This window comes from Selaginella moellendorffii, unplaced genomic scaffold (genome assembly GCF_000143415.4).
Source record: "Selaginella moellendorffii unplaced genomic scaffold, v1.0 SELMOscaffold_11, whole genome shotgun sequence".
Lineage (NCBI taxonomy): Eukaryota > Viridiplantae > Streptophyta > Lycopodiopsida > Selaginellales > Selaginellaceae > Selaginella > Selaginella moellendorffii.
The window spans coordinates 1326038-1347793 of record NW_003314272.1 but is presented as its reverse complement, the minus strand read 5'-3'; the positions used below and the strand labels follow the sequence as shown (position 1 = coordinate 1347793).

The 21756-nt window shown below is 47.9% G+C and overlaps 9 protein-coding genes across 11 annotated transcripts; 6 read left to right on the top strand and 3 right to left on the bottom strand.

Annotated features, from left to right (window-relative positions):
- The first annotated feature begins 99 nt into the window (after positions 1–99).
- LOC9650976 (fe-S cluster assembly factor HCF101, chloroplastic) lies at positions 100–2772 on the top strand. Of its 2 annotated transcripts, XM_024673858.1 has the most exons (14): positions 100–145; positions 259–441; positions 499–626; positions 705–755; positions 818–973; positions 1027–1170; positions 1248–1390; positions 1445–1514; positions 1569–1664; positions 1720–1809; positions 1860–1913; positions 1969–2217; positions 2269–2391; positions 2446–2772. In XM_024673858.1, the coding sequence occupies exons 1-14, from the start codon at positions 109–111 to the stop codon at positions 2593–2595; spliced, it is 1674 nt and encodes a 557-aa protein (XP_024529626.1). In that variant the 5' UTR covers positions 100–108; the 3' UTR covers positions 2596–2772. The 2 variants fall into 2 exon arrangements, with proteins under 2 accessions (XP_024529626.1, XP_024529625.1); XM_024673857.1 differs by having other exon boundaries at positions 2269–2772.
- Positions 2412–4136, bottom strand: LOC9658595 (replication factor C subunit 2). The gene is made up of 7 exons (XM_002968716.2): positions 3988–4136; positions 3820–3926; positions 3517–3618; positions 3243–3438; positions 3055–3183; positions 2800–2994; positions 2412–2741 (listed from the first exon to the last, which is right to left on the bottom strand). Exons 1-7 carry the CDS (start codon positions 4129–4131, stop codon positions 2634–2636), a joined length of 981 nt encoding a protein of 326 aa, XP_002968762.1. The 5' UTR covers positions 4132–4136; the 3' UTR covers positions 2412–2633.
- A 93-nt stretch (positions 4137–4229) lies between these two features.
- LOC112345968 lies at positions 4230–5210 on the top strand. Its single transcript, XM_024673827.1, has 3 exons — positions 4230–4518; positions 4682–4914; positions 5005–5210. The coding sequence occupies exons 1-3, from the start codon at positions 4268–4270 to the stop codon at positions 5019–5021; spliced, it is 501 nt and encodes a 166-aa protein (XP_024529595.1). The 5' UTR covers positions 4230–4267; the 3' UTR covers positions 5022–5210.
- A 212-nt stretch (positions 5211–5422) lies between these two features.
- Positions 5423–7789, top strand: LOC9650975 (phosphatidylinositol 3,4,5-trisphosphate 3-phosphatase and protein-tyrosine-phosphatase PTEN1). Its single transcript, XM_002968992.2, has 7 exons — positions 5423–6223; positions 6295–6471; positions 6606–6719; positions 6796–6978; positions 7048–7281; positions 7344–7442; positions 7518–7789. The coding sequence occupies exons 1-7, from the start codon at positions 6098–6100 to the stop codon at positions 7659–7661; spliced, it is 1077 nt and encodes a 358-aa protein (XP_002969038.2). The 5' UTR covers positions 5423–6097; the 3' UTR covers positions 7662–7789.
- Positions 7790–7807: 18 nt separating this feature from the next.
- LOC9650973 (flavonoid 3'-monooxygenase) lies at positions 7808–9495 on the bottom strand. Its single transcript, XM_002968714.2, has 2 exons — positions 8620–9495; positions 7808–8563 (listed from the first exon to the last, which is right to left on the bottom strand). The coding sequence occupies exons 1-2, from the start codon at positions 9475–9477 to the stop codon at positions 7940–7942; spliced, it is 1482 nt and encodes a 493-aa protein (XP_002968760.2). The 5' UTR covers positions 9478–9495; the 3' UTR covers positions 7808–7939.
- A 2388-nt stretch (positions 9496–11883) lies between these two features.
- On the top strand, positions 11884–13587 carry LOC112346012 (pentatricopeptide repeat-containing protein At4g02750-like). The gene has a single exon (XM_024673932.1). The coding sequence runs from the start codon at positions 11884–11886 to the stop codon at positions 13585–13587; it is 1704 nt and encodes a 567-aa protein (XP_024529700.1).
- Positions 13588–15101: 1514 nt separating this feature from the next.
- LOC9650972 lies at positions 15102–16077 on the top strand. The gene is made up of 3 exons (XM_024673931.1): positions 15102–15246; positions 15296–15649; positions 15706–16077. The coding sequence occupies exons 1-3, from the start codon at positions 15145–15147 to the stop codon at positions 16075–16077; spliced, it is 828 nt and encodes a 275-aa protein (XP_024529699.1). The 5' UTR covers positions 15102–15144.
- Positions 16078–18688: 2611 nt separating this feature from the next.
- Positions 18689–20505, bottom strand: LOC9658592 (EEF1A lysine methyltransferase 4). Its single transcript, XM_024673821.1, has 7 exons — positions 20422–20505; positions 20281–20380; positions 20086–20221; positions 19951–20033; positions 19757–19891; positions 19595–19699; positions 18689–19539 (listed from the first exon to the last, which is right to left on the bottom strand). Exons 1-7 carry the CDS (start codon positions 20460–20462, stop codon positions 19405–19407), a joined length of 735 nt encoding a protein of 244 aa, XP_024529589.1. The 5' UTR covers positions 20463–20505; the 3' UTR covers positions 18689–19404.
- On the top strand, positions 20378–21713 carry LOC9658591 (maf-like protein DDB_G0281937). 2 transcript variants are annotated; one of them, XM_024673824.1, is made up of 9 exons: positions 20378–20529; positions 20584–20655; positions 20703–20777; positions 20827–20903; positions 20976–21043; positions 21116–21207; positions 21270–21311; positions 21392–21472; positions 21544–21713. In XM_024673824.1, exons 1-9 carry the CDS (start codon positions 20500–20502, stop codon positions 21637–21639), a joined length of 633 nt encoding a protein of 210 aa, XP_024529592.1. In that variant the 5' UTR covers positions 20378–20499; the 3' UTR covers positions 21640–21713. The 2 variants fall into 2 exon arrangements, with proteins under 2 accessions (XP_024529592.1, XP_024529590.1); XM_024673822.1 differs by having other exon boundaries at positions 20444–20529; positions 20827–20900; positions 20973–21043.
- The last annotated feature ends 43 nt before the right edge of the window (positions 21714–21756 follow it).

The window sequence follows — 21756 nt, the reverse complement described above, 5'->3', positions numbered from 1 at the left end:
GGATTCTCAACCGCTGGGATGTCGACACGTGTCCGGTTTGGATAGACCGCCTCTGCGCCATACAAATTCTCCAGCAAGGGGTTTATGCTAGGGCAGGAGCATCGCGGTATGGCGTCGAGCTCTTGCGCTCCGGCGATTGGATTCGGTGAGTGTGTTCTTGTGATTTTGCGCATTCCTCTAGAGCTATCGAGGCGAGCATTCTTCGAGAGTTCTATCGAATGGATTCTTTCTCTAACAATGCGGTCATGTCGTGAACAGCTGCGCATCTTCTTACCAAACTCACCAGCCGAACTAGCGAGCGCAATCTTCGTTTGATGAGACTTCCATCCTCTTCTTCTTGCATCAAATTTAAAGTCGAGAAAGAGACTTTGTGTCTCTCCATTGGACGAAAGCGAGGTTCTGCGGATTCTTTCACACGCCGCAGTACGATCTCCAGTACAGGTATGAGCTCGAATCTCAGATTCGTGACGCTTGAATCCTTTTTTTTTTTCTTCGTAGAGGTTGCAACGAATGGTGGCCATGACGTTCTTGTTGCGCTCTCCACCATCATCGATCCCGACTTTGGCGCAGACATTGTAACCTGTGGATTTGTGAAAGACTTGCAAGCGGACAAATCTTCTGGTGAGGTTGGTGCGTTCTTGGTTTGCTCCCAAAAACTCTCGTGACAGCAACGACTTTGTTTTCTTCTATCATAACGCAACCAGGTCGCCTTCCGACTTGAGCTCACAACGCCGGCCTGCCCTGTCAAGGACATGGTAAGTTTGCTGCTTTATTCACCATCTAGTCAGCTAAACATCTTGCAGCTCTTTGCATACAGTTTGAGCAGCAAGCGAAAGAGAAGGTCGCCGCTCTCCCGTGGGTCACCAATGTGAAAGTCACCATGAGCGCACAACCAGCAAAGGCTCTCGCTGCCGAGGGCCTCCCACGAAGTCTCCAAAACGTCTCCAACATCATCGCAGTTTCCAGCTGCAAGGTATCCATCTCCCGTTCTACTGTTCGAGGACTTTGTCAATGCCATTTACTCAGGGAGGCGTCGGCAAGTCCACAGTTGCGGTAAATCTTGCGTACTCCCTGGCGGGAATGGGAGCCAAAGTTGGAATTTTCGACGCTGATGTTTATGGGCCAAGCTTGCCGACAATGGTGTCTCCAGAGCTGCGGGTGTTGCAAATGGTGAGGTAGTAAGTCTTCATCACTTTCTTCATTTCATTTACTTCCAAGGGATTTCATTGAAGTTTCTGTTGCTATAGGTCGAAGACACCAAACAGATAATACCGACCGAATACCTTGGAGTCAAACTAGTATCATTCGGTTTCGCTGGACAGGGTACAGCAATTATGAGGGGACCAATGGTTTCTGGAGTCATTAACCAGCTCCTCACAACTACCGATTGGTATGTTTCATGCGTGCTCTTGAGGAACAGGCATAATTCAGAGTTGATTTTCAGGGGAGAGCTGGATTATCTGATAATTGACATGCCGCCTGGAACAGGAGACATTCAGCTTACACTCTGCCAGGTTACTATCTTCGACTAGCTTTTGGCATACTAATCTTTGTTAGCTTTTCGGCAGGTTGTGCCTTTGACAGCAGCTGTTATAGTTACGACGCCACAGAAGCTTGCATTCATTGACGTTGCCAAAGGAGTGCGAATGTTTTCAAAGCTTAAGGTAGCGTTTTTTGACTTTCTTCAGTAGAGTTATTAGCATCTTTTCCGAATGCTAGGTCCCGTGCTTGGCCGTGGTGGAGAATATGTGCTACTTCGATGCAGATGGCAAGAGGTACTACCCTTTCGGCAGGGGCTCGGGAAAACAGGTGACACCTTTTTAGCCTTTGAAGATGCAGCCTGATATTTGATTCTGTAGGTGGTCCAACAATTTGGCATCTCCAACTTGTTCGAATTTCCCATTAGACCAGAGGCAAGACTGTACAAAGCCGTAGTTGCCTTTACTTACTCTTTCTGTTTTGTCCCAGCTCTCTGCAGCAGGAGATAGTGGCACTCCGGAAGTCGTCCATGACCCTCAAGGCGACGTTGCAAGGTCCTTTTCCGAGCTGGGAGTGTGTGTAGTTCAACAGTGTGCCAAAATACGCCAGCAAGTGTCCACAGCAGTAACTTATGACGAAGCAATGCGGGCAATCAAAGTCAAAGTCCCCGGAACAGAAGAACCATTTTATTTGCATCCAGCAACTGTTCGTCGAAATGATCGGTCCGCGAAAAGTATAGTAAGTCTACCTAGAAATAGACTTCGGAGAATCTTATGCTTTTCTGAGCAGGACGAATGGACAGGCGAACAAAAGCTACGCTATGGAGACGTGCGCGAAGACATCGAACCCGAGGCCATTCAGCCTCTGGGAAATTATGCCGTGATGATAAGCTGGCCCGATGGATTCAATCAGGTAACGATTTATATGAAAAGGAAGTTAGCACAAGTGTTAAACATTGTCACGCAGGTTGCACCATACGATCAACTCGAGGCATTGGAGAGGCTGGTGGATACTCCTCCCGGAGGAGCTTTGTCTTCCGCGGGAAACGAAACTGCGGCCTCGGCCATACTGAAGCACGCCAAAGCTCTCAAGGAAGCAGGCGCAGCGAAGATGTAAGGAGGTAACAAATTTTCGTGTTCGACGACTCGACGCTTTCACGCTTTCGCTTTCTCCCTGAGCAAGCAAAGCTTCGCTAAGAGCCCAGTTAGCTGCAGCAGCGAGCCTACACCCTCTGCGATCCTCATATGCGCAAAGCCTACTTCCTGCAATACAAGAGAATTTGATTATCGTAAAGTTTCTAATTAACTCCGTGATACCGACCTTGATATATTCCAGCTTGAGGAACTCCGGCATGTCAAAGTTCTTTACGACTCTAAACAGCGTTGTGATGATGTCCGAGGCCGAGTAACCAAGATCATACAGCTGCTTCATCCCCAGGTACGCTTCATCGATCTTTCCAGCCAGTGTATTCTGGATCATAGTCGACACAAGCAAGGGATGAGGTTGATCACAGACCTGCAAAACAAACATATGGAAACTCTAAACATCAAAAATAAAAGAGACTGGTTTCCTTACCTTGAACACATTCTCTCGATTAACAAACTGGAAACCGCTATACGTAGCTTGCAGATTGTTGAGAGCTTGGCGCATGTCACCGTCGGCGGTGAAAACCACCGCTTCCAGGCCTTCCGGAACATAGGGGACCTGGAGAACAAGATTGCAAGAAGATCTAGAAAAAATGGTTTTTAAAGTTCCAAGAGTACCTTCTCGGCGGCAGCGACCTTGAGAAGCCGCGCGAGAATGTCCTGCTCAGAGAGCCTCGTGAATCTCACGATAGCGCAGCGGCTCTGGATGGGCTCGATGATCTGGGACGACAGGTTACACGCCAGGCCAAAGCGGGTGCTGGAGGAATAAATCTCCATGGTTCGTCGGAGAGCTTGTTGAGCACCAGAAGTCATACTGCCACAACACGTGAAGAATGGAGTTCAGAATGATCTCGTCACAGGAAAGATGATTTTTCTTCCGATCGGTAAAAACCTGTCGGCTTCGTCCAGGATGACAACCTTGTGACGACCACGCGGAAGCGTGAGTTTCTTCTGAGCGAACATTTTGATCTTGTTTCGCACAACGTCGATGCCTCTGAAAGAAAAAAAAAGGATCAATCACGCTCCCTCGATCAATGCAAAGCACGAACAAAGAAACGGATGGAAGAACTTTGGAAAAAGAATTGGAAAAAGAATGGAAGAACTTTGGAAAAAGAATGGAAGAACTTTGGAAGAGAATGGAAGAACTTTGAAAAACGAATGGAAGAACTTTGAAACAATGGAGAAGAACACTAACCTGTCGTCCGAGGCATTGAGCTCAAGCACCGCTTCTTTGGCTAAAGCGCCCAGCATCTCGTGAGCCATCGCCATAATGCACGTCGTCTTCCCAATCCCGGGAGGACCCTTGACACACACAAAACGCGATTGAGAATCGAGCATTCAATCGGGATCGCATTTCACTCACCGAGAAGATGAGATTGGGCATGTTGCCATCGCGAGCAATCACCTGGAGCCTCCCGATCGCATCCTGGTTCCCAACCACATCCGCGAGCTTCTGCGGCCGATACTTCTCCACCCACGGAAGATCATACTCCTCCCGGGACGCCATTTCCCGCAAACCCTACCAAAACCCTAGCAGCATATACCCCAGAATCTTCTCCACGACACGTGTTGACCATGCAGGAGGGCCACGCGTCGATACAAGGTAAGCCCTAGCCCAAGAGGAATGCCGAGGGAAGAACAGGATGTTGCCCTTCTCAGCCTCATTTCTTCGCCAGCAGGTCTTCGGCTCGGCGGTAGCGGCGTCGATCTATCGTCCTCCATCGCCGCTCATCTTTCTTGCTCCTCCTCCTCCTTCGCGCGGCCGGGGCTTCGTTTGCTGCAAGGCGATGGATCAGCGGGAGGGCACGAAGAAGGACGAGCACAATCTCCATCAGCCTGTGAATCCATCTAACCAGCAGCCGGTGGAGGCCGGGAAAGGAGGCGCCAAATCCAGGTACTGGCATTTCTCGAAATTTCGATAGGCATTCCGTGATCGTGCGTTCTTCCCGTGAGAGCTTTTAGGCCAAAGATTTTAATGAGCGAAGCATTTATATCCTCGTGATGATCTTGGGAGAGCTTTGCTGATCATCGTGATTTTTTATTTCTTTCTTTCGCAGCCAGGAGTTTATGTTTGAAGCGTACGGAGACAAGTACGCGACGAGGTCAGTCGAGGAGGGGTTCGGCCACGCCGCCAGCGAGGAAGGCATGGATCCTTTCCACGAGAGCGTCAAGGGCGATCTCGCGGAGGAGCTGGGCATTCCGGAGCTCAAGAACAGGGGAGCTTCCACGGAGAAGAAAACACCCAAGAGCGAAGAGGATCCCAAAGCCACCACCACGACCAAGCCGCAAGGTACGTAAAACTTTCCATTCCATTTCCAAAAGTTTCATCCAGAAGCTCGCGTGATCAATCAAACGCTTTTTTTTTTTTTTCTTTTTCCAGCTCCCCGTGGAAGCTAGCTTTGCGGCAATCACTACAGGGAATTTGCGCAGCGCAGCTATCACGACTCGGACAATGTGGGACACGCATCATCCAGTAGTGATCACGCAGCAAACTCCTTGCTGGCAATCATCTAGCTTACGAAACTTCGCCAAGATCATGACCCAGAACATGAAAATGTAAAAAAAGACGGTGTTTTTGTTTGCGTATTTCTTCGTGAGAGCGAGGGACGCGAGAGAGAGTTTTTGGGTTTTTGGAGAAAGTCAAATCTCCAAGGACACATGGTGTGTTACGCAACGTCCGGAAATCCAACGTGGCAAAAAGGACACGTGGACGGCCGCCTTTGCATCGTGACCGTACGTTGTAAATTGGACGGCCACGAGGAGTGCTGTTGTCGTGGCCATTAGATAACCGGGCATGCTATCAACGGCTGGCAGCAACCTAGGGATTTGGGTGTCCGTGATTGTGTGTCTGTGCGTCCTCGGAGCGATTGGAGAGGAGAGGCGCTAGGCTAGCTAGATCGTCGATCGGGAGCTCAGATCGGGGTCACTTATCGCGAATTCCACGCGGCATCGGATGTAAGCCGGCCGCATTGGTGCTCCGCGCGGTCAAATTCCCGCAGCGCTCATCCGCCCGCCTTGGAATCCGTCAAGATCGATCCGCGATCTCCCGCTTGGGCAGCGGCCGTGGCTGTGAGCGCCGTTGCCGCGGTTCCAGTGGCGCCCTCACTGCCGATTAGCATCGGGCAAGGCCGGAAGTGCAAATTCAGGAAGGGGTGCGTGGAATCGTTCCTATCGGGCAGGAAGCAGCAGGGATGCAACAATGTAGCAGGGCCTCTCGCCAAGGACAAGTAGCGATTCTCTCGTCTCGATATTCTCCACAGTAGGGAGAGGAAGCACAAGGAAAAGGGGAAGAACAACAAAGGGCGGGCACGACGGGGGCCAAGCACTCTCTTGCTGGTGGTGGCGGGCAATTGACAAACCATGGAGGATTCCTCAAAGGAAGGCTTATCGAATTCATTGCCGGGTCGCACTATCTCCGGAGCCTCGTCTCCAAGGAGCGCCGCCGCCTTGTTCTCGGGGGCTATAACTTGGATATGTCCTACATCACGGACAGACTCGTGGCCATGTCCTTCCCCGCCGAGGACATGACCGCCATGTATCGGAATCCTATGTGGCAAGTCCAGCGAGCGCTCGACCTCAAGCACGGATCTTACTACAAAGTAAGCTTTTCCATTTCTTTGGTATCATAGATTTCCTTTCCTGATGCTTGGGGTTTTTCTTCTTCCACCAGGTTTACAATCTCTGCGTGGAATGCAGCTATGATCCCGGCAGCTTCCATGGCCGAGTCGAGACGTTTCCCTTCGACGATATGCACGTACCGCCACTGTCGCTCATCCAGCTCTTCTGCGAGAGCGTGGAGGACTGGCTTCTACAGGACCCTCGGAACGTGGCGGTGATCCACTGCAAAGTAAGCCTAGATTTTAGACTTTGCATTCCACTTTGTTCCAGAGTTTGGCATTTTGTCTCGTAGCTTGGCAGCTACATTGCTCGTACCAAAACGCTCTCCATGTTTGATTATTTTCTGCCTTTGTGTCTGCACAGGCTGGGAAAGGCCGGACGGGCTTGATGGTTTGCGCGTATCTCGTGTACAAAGGAATGCCAGCCGAGGAAGCTTTGCAGTTGTATGGGAGTCGTCGCACATATAATAACCAAGGAGTAAGAAGCCTGGCACTAGACTTTTTTTCTTTTTCCTTTTTTTTTTTCTCGAAACTGACCAGCTAGAGCTTTCCAGGTGACGATCCCGAGCCAGCGAAGGTATGTTCGCTACTGGAGTAAAATCCTTGTCTTTCCGAGCGATGGAGGTGTCCCGGACGTTCGCATTCCACCTCCAAAGCCCCGAGAACTGCGAAGGATTCGTCTGTATGATACAAATTCGACGGATGCTGTGAAGTTTTCGATCAAGGAAATCCAAGAGGTACGTAACAATCTATCGTCGCGCTCAACTATCTCCAAGCAATCACGTCTCGTGACTGACTTGATGCAGGAGCCAGGAGAGCTCTACAAGTCTCCCGTGGAGATTGCGTCGGGGCAGTGCGAGCCATTGAAGAAAGGATTTGTTCGCACAGTAAGTCCACGCTACTACTTATCCTTCCTCCCAAAGGAAGGCGATGAGAAGAGCAAGGAGAATCAACCGCGCTTCGTCGTCCAGATGGACACGGAGAGGCCGAACCTCTTGAAGAAGGACTGCCTCGACCATTACTTCGACAAGCCTATATGCGTGAGTGGCATCGTTTTCGTTCGTTTCCAGGGCTTTTTTGACATGAAACCTTGCAAATCCAGGTATCAGGCGATGTGAGGGCGATTTTCTACAACAAAAACGGTGGAAGGCTCTTCTACTTTTGCTTCAACACTTACTTTATATCGGGTAGCATGATGCAGGTAAGCAAAAGAGGCTAGAATTTTCTGCCAAAAAGCAAATAAAGTGCTAGATCTGATGATTGGAATGTTTGGCAGCTGGGCAAAGGCGATCTCGACAAGGTGACTAGGAACGGACGATCGATAATCGGCCAAAACTTTTGCGTGGAGCTGATCTTTGGGCCAGCTCGAGCATGCAATGCCACTCAGAATAATCACCACTTGGACTGCTACACTCTGTGACACAAGCAAAGCTTTCGTGGGCCTCTTTTTATCGGTGTCTCCTTTCTTTCACAGTGGAAGAAAATCTCTTCCAACCTTTGTAGATGCTTACTTAGTACATAAATGAGAAGGAGACTCTTTTGGATTGATCGAGCGAGGCCTTGAGGACTCCTTGGAATTTGGATCTGACAAACAAATTGCTGCAATCCAAAAGCCTACATATGAGCATATAGACATGGAAAAACCAGCTATTTAATACGAGTAGAATAGTCTTTGTAGCAAAGTCCACTAAGTGATCTCTAAACTTTGATGTAGACCTCCTTGGGGAGCCTTGGAGTCGCCATGGCTTGCAATGGGGTCTTGAGCTGCGCAGTAGTGAAGAAAACATCTTCCATGGACGGCGTTGTCCCAGGCACAAAGCTCCAGTCGAAGCCATGGATGAGATTTGCCACGAGCAGCTCCACTGATCGCAATCCCATGCCCATTCCCGGACACTGTCTCCGCCCAGATCCAAACGGGAGGAGCTCAAAGTTTTGGCCTTTGACATCGATGGAGCTCCCCAAGAAGCGCTCCGGGTGGAATTGTGTGGGATTCTCCCACACTGCCGGATCCATTCCAATCGCCCATGCATTCACCAGGAGAGTGGTCCCTTTTGGAACGTGAAAGCCGCCAACGGTTGCTGCTTGGCTTGAGATGCGCGGTATGAGTAAGGCTCCCGGAGGATAGCGTCTGAGTGATTCCTTGAGGACAATCTGGAGGTACTCGAGCTTTTGGAGGTCCGACTCTTGCACCATCCGAGTGTTGCCCACAACACTGTCGAGCTCCTCGTGGAGCTTGGCCATGACTCGAGGATTGTGCATCACTGCACCCATGAGCCACTCGCTCACGGTGGTGATGGTATCAGTACCAGCCATTAACATCTCCTGGGCATTTGTAGCATAAGAAATAAGCAATCAAGGAGAAGTTTTGCAAAGCTTACTATGAGATTCGCCTTTACGTAAGTCTCCCCTTGTGTCCCTGCTCCAAAGAAGTCGAGCATGATATCGAGGAAGTCCTTGCATTCCCGTGTCGTCTCCTTGTGCTCCTCAACAATCTTCTGCAAGAACTCGTCTTGCTTGGCATGGATTCGCTTGTAGCGAGGAATCTGCCAGTCCAGCCATCTCAAGTACCAGGGCACCAAGTTGCTAATGCAGGGATTGATCGCCAGCTCAAGAACTTTGTCATTGAGCTCCTTGAATTCCATGGCATGGGCATCTACGTTTTCATCACCAAAGTACCTCTTGCTCATCAAAATTCGTGATGTGATGTTGAAGGAGAAAACACTGGCCACTTTTCTCACCTCCACAGGTTTGTCATCGCCATGGTCCTTCAAAATCCCCTCCAAGGTACGAGAAAGCTCATCCCTTCTGACCCAAGAGAAGGAGTCAATACACTTGGCCGTGAAGAGCTCCATTGTACACAGCTTGCGGGTGTTTCGCCATAGCTCTCCATAGGGACTGGTTCCAATTCCAGAAAAGTTATAGCTGAAGTGGTCACCTGAAACCAAGTATGGCCTGGAAGCAAAATTTAGATCGTGTGTGGTGAAGATCTCCTTGGCAAGCTCTTGGCTGGAAATCACCACCGTTGGGATCATTCCCAGCCTCAATGAAGTAATAGGACCATACTTCTTGGCTATGCGTTGGAATGCTCTGTGTGGGGGCATTCCTGCTAGCAAGTGTAAGTGGCCAATCAGGGGCAATCCCCATGGACCTGGTGGAAGATTTGAGGAAGATTTCCAGAACCACAAGACCAAGAGAGTGATGAAAGCTGCAGAGCTCACAACAAGTGCTAGATCCATTTCTTGGGTGCTTGTGTCAATATTGCCCCAACTATTTAAATTGGACTATAAAGAATGGTTAGTAGCCACCTTGTACCAGTCTAAGTCGCCTTGATTGGCCCACATTGAGTCCTTCCAATAACATGAGAGTTCCAAAGGACCCAGTGATCTGTTATTTCAAAAGCACACACAATTCTTAGCCAGAAGTTTCCACTTGTTCATTAGAAACTTTTGAAGCCAAGAAAAAGGTTGTACCTTGTTCTTAGCCCACAAAATCAAATGGGTTTGTAGCAATTTAGTAACCTGTTTGATCCAAAAGAATCTTTGCAAAAATTGAGCCCAAAAAATTTTTTGTTTGGAGATGCTTTGTTTTAAGAAGTTTATTATGAGCTATAATGAAATTTTACTTCAAATAACAGTAATAACCAAAATCTCTTCATTATTCATTAATTTTTACAATACTTTTAAACAATTTTTGTTGTTTTCTAGTGTAAATTTTTCTGTCTTCAATCTAGAGAATATCCATACATCTCTATGTCATGTTTTATATCATATGTTAATTAAAATATAATTTTAATTGTATTTATGGTCTAGACAACACAAATGTACCACTCTATTACCACTTAGGATCCAACATATTTTGCATCCTCACTAAAATTTTACTTAATTTGTACATTTTACTTTAATTTTTGTTTTGAAAGTTTATTTTCTTTTATGTTAGTTTCTACTTCTACTCAAACTTCTCTTAGCTTAAATGTTACTTCTTTTATCCTTGCATTCTTTATGCAATTTTTTTATCTTTATATCTAAAAAACTTCCTCTGTTTTAAAATAGATTTGGTAAAAAGGGGAAACATTCTTTAGAAAGTATAAAGGTATTGTATTATAGGATGCAATGTTAATCACATTTTATATCCTTAACAACTCACAATAAAGCATTATATTTTAATTTTATCTCTTGATGTTTAAATCTAAAGGATCTTTACTTTTTGACTACCCTTTATGGCCTCTAAGCCAATATCATGTATTATGATATATATTGCTTTCTACTTTATGTAAGTTGTCAATCTTTTAATTCTAGAAGATTTTTTATCAATGGAATCATTTAATTGTAAAACACAAATCTATAAATCTCATAGTGAAACTAAATATATAACATATAGAAATAGTTGAGAGGTAAAATTTAAATAAGTGTAATATGTTTAAACTAGAAGCTTTAATTTGAAAAATCTAAAGCACGAATGAAATACCTAAACAACCATTTGAAAGATTAAAATGAACCAATTGATAAACAAATCTTTAAAAAAGGATAAAAGAATGACTAACACGGGATAAAAGTAATGACATATAAAAATATTAAAACTAAAATTCTAAAATCTAAAGACTTGAAATGAAATAATATTAAAACCATTGCACTTCACCATAGAGTGAAAGCCTAAAATGATCAACTTTTAAAACCCTAGGGGGTTTAATAAATCTTTCTACCAAAATATATTATTCACACATGGTAGGTGATGATATAAATAATGAAGAGTCAAAATGGATAAATAAAGTGATTTAATGAAATGTTCAAAAGCCAGAGATCAAAAAGTCTTGGCTCAAAATAAAGTGGTTGGGTAGAAATAGGGTGGATTTGCACTGCCCACATTAACCAGCAAGCTGTGGTTCCTTTGGGAATCTCATACCAAGGATTGCTGCTATCGTCTAAATGTGTCCTTGATGATTGCTCCAAGGTATTCCAGCTTGGAAAAGTCTGACTCTCTCAAAATTCTCCCGTTTCCCACAACCCTGTCGAGCTCCTCTTGAGCTTGTGTTAAGCCCCGAGGCTTTTGCAGTACCGCTGCCAGCAGCCAGTCGCTTGGAACAACAGATGAATCAGTTCTGGCAGCAAACATGTCCTGAAAGAAACCCCACAAAAAACTTTGACACTTCTATGCAAGTTTCCTTGTGTTCCCTCACCAAAGAAGAGGAGCGTGGTGTCAAGGAAGGCATTCCCGGGTGTTGCCTTTGTGCTCGTCCACAATCTTTTACAAGAACTTGTCTAGCTTTGCATGCACACCTTTGTGCTGGGGAATCCGCCAACCAGCCATCTCAAATACCAAGGGACAAAATTGACCAAAGTGAAGCGCTCCTTGACTAGCTCCTGGCTTGAAACAACACCACTTAATATATTTCTCTGAGCAAGTGCCGATCCCCATGGACTTGGTAGAAGATTTGTGCACACCTTGTAACTCCAAACAACCAAGAGAATGATGAAAGTTGAGGAGCACAACACGATCATTAGGTCCATTGACAAAGTTTCAATCATCTTTAACCATGTAAGTACGTATCTGTGTAGCGACATCTGGCAAGAGTCCCACTGCCACGGATGCCAAAAGCATATAAATAAACATGATATGATCAGTCACAAGCCAAGCAACATGAAAAGATGGTGGCAAATACATTCCGACCCGAGCTGGCCAGCCTTCTCCACAAATGCAGTGACTTGGTGGATGCCAGACGCATCCACAGTTGCATTTCCCAGAACCCAGCACTGCGGCACGAGAAGTTCCTGGCGAACTTGCTCATAGGAACCTACGATCGATGTGGAAGCATCATCGACGCTCGGGCGGTCTTCGATTCCATTCGCGTTCCAAACCTTTTCTCATGGACTGCCATCCTCGCTGCGTATGCCCACAGTGGCTGCGTTCACGAGGCGATGCTCTTGTTCGGTGCGATGCCGCTGACAAATGTGGTGGCTTGGAATGTGATACTGCTTGCAAATGCCAATTCCGGGTACCTGTCAGAAATGGAAGCGTTAGCGCAGCGCATGCCGGAGTTTAGCATTCTTTCATGGAACACAAAAATCACGGGTTTTGCAAATAATGGTCAGCTGGAGCAAGCCAAGCATGTCTTTGACGAAATGGCTGAGCACGACCTAGTGTCTTGGAACGCTCTCCTTTCAGCATATGCCTTGAGTGGGCAGCTTGAACAAACAAAGATAATCTTTTCGAGAATGCCCGAGAGGGACGTGGTTTCTTGCGCGACACTGATGCAAGCGCTGTCTGAAGTACGTGATGTGGATATGGTGTTAGCGATTTCCTTGGATATGCCTGTACAAAACCTCATGGTTTGTAACTCCTTGCTTGCCACATATGGCGAAAGCCTCGATATGCGTAAGTCAGAAGCGTTGTTCAAGAGCATGGCCGAAAGAAATATAGTGTCCTGGAACATCATGATAAGTGGTTACTTGATTAGTGGTGATTTGGATTCTTGCATGAACGTGTTTAGCACAATGCCAGTAAGAAACTTAGTGTCATATAACATACTCCTTAGAGCATTTGCCGAAAATGGGCTTTGTAAAGAAACCGAAATGTTGTTTACCAAAATGCCAGAAACTAACGTGGTGTCATGGACTTTGCTCTTGCAAGTATATTCCCAATCTGGTAAAGTTGAGCAGGCAAGCTGTGTGTTTGAAACTATGCCGGAGCGGACTACAGTCACCGTAAACTCAATGCTGACAGCATATGCCCGAGCCAGGCATGTCGAGCAAGCAAAGGTATTGTTTGATACCACAGAGGCTCCCGACGTGGTCTCTTGGAACGCCCTCTTAGCGGGTTATATCTATAATGGGCATCTTATGGAGGCGGAGGCCACCTTTGCGAGAATGCCTGCAAGAAACGTCACGGCCTGGACTGCCAGTATCGCTGCTTTTGGACGCGCCGGTCACCTCGACCGCTTGGTTCTAGTCTTCGACAGAATGCCCATCCGAAACTTGGTATCGTGGAACACCATGATAGCGTGGTGCTCGAGCTGTGGGGATTGTAAGCGTGCTGCTACGTCGGTTTGGCACGAGATGGTCTTGGCTGGAGAAGTCCCCGATGAGACATCGTTCTTGAGCGCTCTTCTTGCTTTCAAACACTGCGGCGATTTGGATGCCGGATGGCGCTGCTTCGTCTCCGCCAGCCTCGACTTTGGAGTGCTGCCAGGCAATCCACACTACAGCTGCGTGCTGGAGCTACTCGCAAAGTCCGGGGAGATGGAGCTCGCCAAGGATGTGGCCCAGAGCTTGCCGTGCGACCATGTTGCTTGGACGGCCTTCCTGGCTGCATGCCAGTTACATGATGGGGATATAGCCCAAGAGAAACTCTGAAACTTTGAGGACATTTGGAATGATCGATCACCTGGACGTGGTTCTGTCGTCGTTGATCATCATGGTTCTCATGAGATAATCTTCGTCATGCATTTTCTCCTGCACCATGTCATTGCTTGTGATTTCCGTCGACTCTCGAAGCAAAACCTTTCTGGCCATTCCCTGATGTTAGAGCGTTTTAAAGTTTGATCGGGGAGGAAAGAGACAACATTTCTTAGCTTATAAAAATAATAGTGGAACGAGTCTCCAAAGGTTGAGTACTCCATGGACCATTCGAAGCCACTGGCCTCGAAATAGGTGAGGCTTAAGGCAAAGAGTCAGAAGAGAGCAGCTCTAAGATCCAAGTTTTCGATCTTGCCAAATGCGATAGAGAAAACATCATTGCTTCAAGAACTCCGTGTACCCCATTGAGCGTCGCGTCATCTCGGGATCTCAGGGACTCCCGCTAAACATCCTCTTTAAAACCCATCCTTCCTTTAGTTTTGATCCGATCTAAAAGCCAAACACTATCTTTGTATCCTACCTTCTCGATCACAATGTCGAAGCTCGCGTCCTTGAATGGCATGTATGCCACAAGTCGGAGCATTCCGTCGCTTCCGCTCCAGGCGAGAGATCAGTCGCTGTGATGTCTGTGAAGCCATCTTGGTACATATCGTGCGCGAGTTGCCACATCCAAGTTCCCTTCCAGATAATCCGCTCGCTGTGAATGAACTCGTACCGTGAGCATGAATTAAACGCTGGAGTCTGGAAACCCTGTGAGGAAGATGATCCGTCAAGGTTGCTACGATCGCTCACCGGCTCTGGGTGCCCTGAGGCTGTTAGCGTGAATTACGAGCAAGACGAGTGCAGAGCTGTTTGCGAGCAAGATTGAGCAGAAGCTGGATGACATGCTGAGGAAACTTGAGGTAAGTAAATAGCTTGAATTGGGAATGACAGGCTCGCTTCCTTCTATAGCAAATGGAGGCGCCTGTGAAGACCTCCGGTTCTTCCTCCTCTGTGACGACGGCTACGAACCCTCCTCCTGTGAATCCTCTTCCTGCTGTGAAGCCTCCAGTAGCTTCTTTCAATGGTTTTCTTGTCGTCGATCATCATGGTTGTCATGAAGTAATCTCTTTGCTCCTGCACCATGTCAATGCTTGTGCTTTCCAGAGAGTCTCGAAATCTTTCTCTGGTGAAACGTTGCGTTCTAAAGTTTGAGAAAAGGGACAACCTTTCTCATCGTATAAAAATAATAGTGGAACGAGGTTGAGTAGCCGCGTTGAAAGTCAAAGTCTTTCTTGAACTCGGTGTACCTCTTTGAGTGTCGCGTCAACTCTTGGGGTGGGACTCCCGCTGTCCACGAAGAGAACATCCTGTTTGAAACCCATCCTTCCTTTGATTTTGCGAGAGATCAGTCAATGTATGTCCGTGAAGCCGTCTTGGTACTCATCCAAAATCTCAATGATGCTATTTCTAGGTGGGGTGCCCTAAAGTTTTGTCGGTATGAAGCTTGCAGGTAACTGAGCCCTTGCGTTCCTATAACTCGTGCCTTGTCCTTCAGGTTGCTGCTGCTTTCAGATGCAGCGGAAGAAGCTGGATGAGATGCAGCGGAAGAATCTGGATGAGATGCAGCGGAAGAATTTGGATGAGAGGCTGGATGAGATGCAGAGGAAACTTGATGTAAGTAAATAGCTTCGATTGGGAATGACAACCTCATTAGCTTTCACAGCAAATGGAGGCGCATATGAAGACCTTCATGGTTTCTGGTTCTTCCTCCGTGATGACCTCCATGGTATCTGGTTCTTCCTCTGTGGCGACGGCTGTGAACCCGCCTCCTGGCGCATTGGATCTGCTCCGGTTTGTGGGCACCTGTGACAATAAAGGTACTGCACTCTTCATTGGACTCCCTGATACGACCTTAGCACTGAGCCCACAACCGACGTGCATCGTTGTGGGCTACAAAGACACGATTGTGTGGAAGGAAGGCGAAGAAGTTACTGTGACGATCAATGGGCAGACTGTGAAAGGCGAAGTTGTTTCCCTGGTGCACCCCTGGGTGGCTGCTGTTGAGCTCTTGGAACCTGTAAGCTGCTGCTTCAAAATCCTGATTCACCCTGATTGGCTGTTTTTCTGATTCAGCTGAAACTGCCTGGGGTGCCCCTCATGCCGGGTGGGCCTCAAAACGAAGAGGCAGTTTTTGTGCGGCGGGCGCAGGATGGGGCTGGGGGAGTTGAGCTCCCTGCGATCATCAAGAAGCTCTACCTATCAAAGGAACCGGCTGGCATCGTACCTGGTGTCCAAACGGGCGATATTATCGTGAGATGGGACTCGGCCAAGGAGCTCAGGGTGAGTGGGATTGTTGTCAGGACAGACGAGGATGGTAGTGTCTATGGGCTCCCCATCGACAACGCCACGGTGTTTTTCATGGAGGCCTACAAGAAGGACTGGTACCGAGTAAAATACCCAGGGCGACTCCAGGCGGTGGCACAGTATCGGCCTACCATGGCATAGAAAGGTGGTCGTTTGATAAGCGAATAGTTACTGAACTAAATTTTGGACTTCGAGATTAACATGGAAGAGCTGCAACTGTGCAAAATAGGCTCTACGTAGCCAAGGACGAAAGAGATCCATCCTGCATGTTCTGCATACATGTGAACGGCAAGAGTTTCTTTTCTTAATCAATCTTAAGTTCTGGCTTCATGTACGCCGAGGATATTGTGGAACATTTGTGGCAATTTCCGTTTGCTTAAGAAGGAATCGCTACAAATTTTAAAGACAGAGATCCGAGCGACTGAGGTGTCGCATCGCTGATGGGAGTGATAAACCCATTAACGAGCAAGAGGGCTGGTGGTGGCGGTGATGTCCTGGAACACGCAAAGTCGCCGGTTCTGCTCCTGCAGCTGCTGCAATTGCTCCTGGAATGACGAAGAGGTGAAAGAACTCGAGGGCGGTGGCCTTGCGATCATCCCTAGCTCCTCCGCTAAGCAGCTGCTGCTTTACGGGAGAGGAAGCCGCCGACTTGGAGATTTCGGGTGGTGGTCGTAGAGAAGTATTGCCACGAGGAGCTGCTGCAACCAAAACGAGAGCCATCATGGGTCGATCGACCATCAGGAGAATGAATAAGAAATAACTTTTGGCGATGGCGGAGAAGTTTAGGCTGTTGCTTGGCATTGGAGTTTGCATTGACGCACAGCAGCTCCAGCTTCTTCTTGAGCGCCTCTACCGCAAGATCAAGATTATACTCGTCCTCCTCCTCGTCGTAGTCCCAGGAATCGTACGTGGGCATCTGCTGGCTTTCCGGCTGGGTTTGCTGCTGCTGTTGTTGCTGGAGGGGATTTCAATCTCTTGCTCGAGCTGGGGAGCGTGGGCACAAAGACGCAAAATGCCAATGCTTGGCAAGTGTTACGCCTGATGTTGCTGTCCTTTCTCCATCTCCTGTGCTATTTCGTAAGTCTTAAAATGCAATTCAACGCCCCTGAGATTATCTGAGGATACCTTCGTTATGCTCTTGAGTAGCACTTTGTCCTCGTCCACGCAACATTGCTTGATCAAGCAGATGCCCAGGTTACACATCTCGTTGTTGTCCGGTTTGATGATGCATGATCAATCGATTCATCGAGCGAGCGATGCTCCGTGTACGCCCAGCCCAGATTCCCCTATGACATCTTTCAGGTAATCTTAACAAATCTAGCGTGCAACTCTAAATTCAAGGCAAGTTTAACTTGAAACAGCTGGAGCCGCTCCGGCACATCCGGTCGAGCCAAGTGAATAAACAAAGGACAGCACACTTATCAAATTACAACGCTGAAAAGTAAACATAGCACACTTGAAAATCTGAATAACAAGCAAACGTAGATAGAGCATAAATAGACAGAAGACAGTGATCATGGTGCCTTGATTGCTTGACCTGGTACTATCCATGCCGCTATCGACCTTGAACCGCATCTGTGATGCTGGGACTGTGTCCAATATTCAATAAAATCCTGGGGTTGTTGATGTCGAATACACCACCGCCAGAGTCACCTTTGCTTGACCCACTCGAACCTACATTCGTTCTATAACATTAGAAAGAAATGAAAGCAAAGTGAGCTTACCTATCATAAATGGATCCAGCCTTGGAGAATACTTTCCCGTGGAAGGAGACTAGCATTTCGCGCTGATAACTCAATTAGCATATATTTCATGCCACATAGGCTGATTGGGTCCTCAATGTTAACCACTGGAGCAAGCATGCTTTGGCCATTAGACTTGAGAAGTACCAAATCTGATTAGGACACGATCTTGTGCATTTTGAGCTTTAAACTTTCACCTTTTTCCCCACACCCCACTGACTATGGTCACCATGAAAGTATGTGGCTATTGTACAACAGTGCCATGTGATCCATCTCCACAACGGACCACCTAAAAACAAGAGAAATCTATATACCCTAGAATATTCTATTTGCCAATGGGTGATTCGCTGCTAAGTAGTGATGGAACGTGGTTGGAGCTTGCTCGATCGTGGCCAATGTTTATAGCCAGCAACCATCGTAGATCATTCGATTCTAGCTTCATCACTCTTTGATACTTGGTCTTGGCTTCCAAGACAAAATTCAGCAAAAGTAGTGCTAGACTTTCTAAGCTGTGAGTACCCATCTTCTCTTGGGATGCTCTTGGTGCTAGTGTTCAGCAGCTCGTCGTCCTTGAGCTAAATCCACCAGGCTTGTTGTTCCGGATGATAGTGTACGTCAGTAGTGGACAAATATTTCTTCTTCCAAATCTAAAGGAACCCAAAGAGGAACTTTGTGTCTTTTTGGCCAATCCAATCCACATGGACAAGAGATCACAGGCAGAGAAAATAGTCATACCTCTTCCGGGGGAGCAACTCTTGTCTTCCACCGGATGCTGGATCTTCATCTTCGGGCATAGCGCTGGTGAGAATGACGAGCGAATCCTGATCAATCTGCTGTTTGCTCGCCTCGGATCGAACAATCCCACGAGCACGACACTCTTCCCGCCCCGGTTAGACGAGAGCATCCTCTCCCTGGTCTCCACAGCCCGCCCGACCGGGACTCCATCGTTCTCAGAGTTTCCTCGCTCGTTCTGTGGATCTTACACCCAGCGAGCCAGTGATCCGAGCTCATAGATCCAAACTGGTAGATGGATTCCTCCAGCAAACCGGCCCGGCTGCAAGCGATGAGAATGCACTCACGAAGGTGACGGTCCCCGGAAAATATCGATAACTTCCTTCATGTTTCCATGCTGTGCATACGCCTTGATCACGACACCGGATCGTTACGCGAACTCTTGCAGCTCTCAAAAACGTTCCTGGCATCGCCTACGAATCCAGCTCCAGCCAGCATCTTCACAACCACGGGCGTTTTGTCCACTACCTCGGACTCCAGACGGACCGCCTGTGCATATATCTATCTTCTGGAAGCGGAGGCCACCTTTGTGAGAATGCCAGCAAGAAACGTCTGGACTGCCAGGATCGGACGTTCCGGTTGCTTGATAGTCTTAGACACAGTGCCCCATGATAGCGTGGTGCTCGAGCTGTGGGGATTGCAAGCGTGCTGCTACGTCGGTTTGGCCCTATGAGACATCGTTCTTGAGCGCTCTTCTCGCTTGCAAGCACTGCGGCGATTTGGACCCCGGATGGCGCTGCATCGACTTTGGCGTGCTGCCACACTAGAGCAGCGTGCTGGTCGGCGGGGTGTGTGGTGCGAGTGAGTGCTCGCCAAGGATTTGGCCCGCCATGCGACAATGTTGCCTGGACGGCCTGCCAGTTACACGATGGGGATATAGGCTGCGAGAGAGTTTCCGGGCCGCTAGGACGTCGAGGACATTTGGAATGATCGATCAACTGGACGTGGTTTTGTCGTCATCGACCATCATGGTTCTCATGATATAATCTTCGTCATCCATTTGCTCCTGCACCATGTCAATGCTTGTGAATTCCATCGAGTCTCGAGGCAAAACCTTTCTGGCCATTCCCTGGTGAAACGATGTTAGAGTGTTTAAAAGTTTGATCGGGGAGGAAAGAGACAACCTTTCTTAGCGTATAAAAATAATAGTGGAACGAGTCTCCAAAGGTTGAGTACTCCATGGACCACTCGAAGTCACTGGCCTCGAAAAAGGGGCGCCGAAAGTGAGGCTGTCAAGGCAAGGAGTTAAAAGAGAGTAGAAGCTCTAAGATCAAAGTCTTTCTTGCCTGGCCAAATGCTATTGAGATGAAAACACCATTCGCTCCAAGAACTCGGTGTACCTCTTTGAGCGTCGCGTCAACTCGGGCTCTTGTTTGGGGCTCTGGATCCCAGGGACTCCCGCTGTCCACGAAGAGAACATCCTGTTTGTTCCTTTGATTTTGATCCGATATAAAAGCCAAACATTATCTCTGTATCATACCATCACTCCCTTCTCGATCACAACGTCGAAGCTCGCGTCCTTGAATGGCATGTCCATGATATCAGCTACAAGAACTTTGATGCCTGGAGAGACAAGAATGACAGAGTTGAAAAGAAGAAATGCCGAGAAGAATACCATAGTTCAAGTCGGAGCATCTCCGTCGCTTGCTCTCCACAGCCACAGGCGAGAGATCAGTCGCTGTGATGTCCGTGAAGCCGTCTCGGTACATATCTTCGCTCATGCGCGAGTTGCCACATCCAAGTTCCAAAATCTAGTGTGAACTCCTCCTCTACGTGAGGAAACCAGCGCCTTGCTTAGCCAAACACGTACCTTTGCGTTTTTGCCACTGCAATGAGCGTGGATCAAATGCTGGAACTGGGAGTAGTCCTTGAACCACTCGTAGTGGCTCTCCCTGGAAAACCTCTCGTCCCTGCAAGGGATGATGATCCACCAAAGTTGCTAACGGCTTACCAGTATGAAGGCTCGAGGTAGGAGCGAACGTCCTCAGCCATGGCTCAGCGCCTCTGGGTGCCCTAAACTTGTGTAAGAATGGGCTTGGAAGAGCTCGGGAGTGTCAAGGTATGCGGTGTTCGATCGATATACAAGCGTTCCACCGCCATTTTCCTTTGGTAGATCATACTGGGTTCTTCCTCACAAACGCGGCAAGCGGTTCTTCGAGAGATGGGTTACAACTTCACTGTGATGGTAGCCTCTCTCTCTTCTTTTTCCTTCTCATACTCTTCTTTTTCCAGTCGGCGGACATCGATGAGCGTGCCATTCGAAGAGAAACTCCGGAAGAGCTGGTCATGGCGCTTGCTCACGCCAAGGTGAGACGTCCTTAAGTTCACGCGCATCAACCATCAGCGGTTTTCGCAGGCTCAAGCTATCTTGCCACGGATCACAAGCCTCGAAACTTCGGACGAAGAAGTTCTTCTCATCACCGCGGACCAGGTGAGTTCTTATTCCTGTCGCTCGTACAACGTTGTCTCACCCGATCAATCTCCCTCGTTCTTGAAAATACCGGTCGTGGTGAACGGAGGTGTTGTGCGCGAGAAGCCATTGAATGGCGACGAAGCTCGCACCTTCATCGCTGGTAAGCTTGAGATTCATTCTTACGTGGTTCTTCGTTTCCACTTTGTGATTCTTCCATGCTTTGTTTTGGCAGGCTACGCGCGAGACCCAGCCATCACAGTGAGTGCCGTGCTTGTGACAAATGTGACCACTGGAGTCAGCAATGGTAGCATCGACAAAGCCGAGGCAAGAAAACCAAAGCTTCTTTTTTTTTTTGGTCTTTCTCGAGCTTGGTTTCTTCTTCGCAGATTTACTTCCATCCTATTCCCGAGCAAGTAATCGACGATCTGGTAAATAGCTCTTTGTCTTTTGCTTTGCCTTCCCGAGAGCTTGGCAAGGATTCCAAAACTTTACTCGTTTGTTGTTTCAGATCAAGGAAGGGTCGGTCCTGTATGCCGCCGGCGGCCTCCTGGTGGAGCATCCCCTCGTCTCTCCATTTGTCCAGTCCATGGTAAAAGGAATTTCCGGTTTGAAGAATCCAAGCACCAAACCAAAAGCGTGCCTTTGCTCTGGTTTTTCTAGATTGGAACTCTTGACAGCGTCATGGGATTGCCCAAGGAGCTCACGCACACTCTCATCCGCGACTCGCTCTCTCGCAACAAAGAACCAAATAAGTAGCCGATGATCTCATGAAAAAAAAAAACAAACAAACAAAAATCACAGTGATTCAACTGGAAAAATTCTTTCTTGTCTGGAACGAAGCCATCCAACTTGCGAGGAGAACAAGCGGATCTA

Bases quoted from the DNA above. Each gene is read 5' to 3' on its own strand.
- LOC9650976 (XM_024673857.1), top strand. From the start codon at position 109: ATGGCGTCGAGCTCTTGCGCTCCGGCGATTGGATTCG. The intron at 974-1,026 runs GTATCCATCTCC...CCATTTACTCAG, and splicing joins TCGCAGTTTCCAGCTGCAAG to GGAGGCGTCGGCAAGTCCAC. The intron at 1,391-1,444 runs GTATGTTTCATG...GTTGATTTTCAG, and splicing joins CTCCTCACAACTACCGATTG to GGGAGAGCTGGATTATCTGA.
- LOC9658595 (XM_002968716.2), bottom strand. From the start codon at position 4,131: ATGGCGTCCCGGGAGGAGTATGATCTTCCGTGGGTGGAGAAGTATCGG. The intron at 2,995-3,054 runs GTAAGGAAACCA...TTTGTTTTGCAG, and splicing joins ATCGAGAGAATGTGTTCAAG to GTCTGTGATCAACCTCATCC. The intron at 2,742-2,799 runs GTCGGTATCACG...CTTGTATTGCAG, and splicing joins TCAAGCTGGAATATATCAAG to GAAGTAGGCTTTGCGCATAT.
- LOC112345968 (XM_024673827.1), top strand. From the start codon at position 4,268: ATGTTGCCCTTCTCAGCCTCATTTCTTCGCCAGCAGGTCTTCGGCTCG. The intron at 4,519-4,681 runs GTACTGGCATTT...TTTCTTTCGCAG, and splicing joins AAAGGAGGCGCCAAATCCAG to CCAGGAGTTTATGTTTGAAG.
- LOC9650975 (XM_002968992.2), top strand. From the start codon at position 6,098: ATGTCCTACATCACGGACAGACTCGTGGCCATGTCCTTCCCCGCCGAG. The intron at 6,720-6,795 runs GTAAGAAGCCTG...AGAGCTTTCCAG, and splicing joins GCACATATAATAACCAAGGA to GTGACGATCCCGAGCCAGCG. The intron at 7,443-7,517 runs GTAAGCAAAAGA...AATGTTTGGCAG, and splicing joins TATCGGGTAGCATGATGCAG to CTGGGCAAAGGCGATCTCGA.
- LOC9650973 (XM_002968714.2), bottom strand. From the start codon at position 9,477: ATGGATCTAGCACTTGTTGTGAGCTCTGCAGCTTTCATCACTCTCTTG. The intron at 8,564-8,619 runs GTAAGCTTTGCA...ACAAATGCCCAG, and splicing joins ACGTAAAGGCGAATCTCATA to GAGATGTTAATGGCTGGTAC.
- LOC112346012 (XM_024673932.1), top strand. From the start codon at position 11,884: ATGGTGGCAAATACATTCCGACCCGAGCTGGCCAGCCTTCTCCACAAA.
- LOC9650972 (XM_024673931.1), top strand. From the start codon at position 15,145: ATGCAGCGGAAGAAGCTGGATGAGATGCAGCGGAAGAATCTGGATGAG. The intron at 15,247-15,295 runs GTAAGTAAATAG...TAGCTTTCACAG, and splicing joins AGATGCAGAGGAAACTTGAT to CAAATGGAGGCGCATATGAA. The intron at 15,650-15,705 runs GTAAGCTGCTGC...TTTCTGATTCAG, and splicing joins CTGTTGAGCTCTTGGAACCT to CTGAAACTGCCTGGGGTGCC.
- LOC9658592 (XM_024673821.1), bottom strand. From the start codon at position 20,462: ATGGCTGAGGACGTTCGCTCCTACCTCGAGCCTTCATACTG. The intron at 20,222-20,280 runs GTACGTGTTTGG...AGTTCACACTAG, and splicing joins GCAGTGGCAAAAACGCAAAG to ATTTTGGAACTTGGATGTGG. The intron at 19,700-19,756 runs GCAAGAAAGACT...TTGCCTTGACAG, and splicing joins TCTCAATAGCATTTGGCCAG to CCTCACTTTCGGCGCCCCTT.
- LOC9658591 (XM_024673824.1), top strand. From the start codon at position 20,500: ATGGGCTTGGAAGAGCTCGGGAGTGTCAAG. The intron at 20,778-20,826 runs GTGAGACGTCCT...CGGTTTTCGCAG, and splicing joins TGGCGCTTGCTCACGCCAAG to GCTCAAGCTATCTTGCCACG. The intron at 21,473-21,543 runs GTAAAAGGAATT...TGGTTTTTCTAG, and splicing joins CTCCATTTGTCCAGTCCATG to ATTGGAACTCTTGACAGCGT.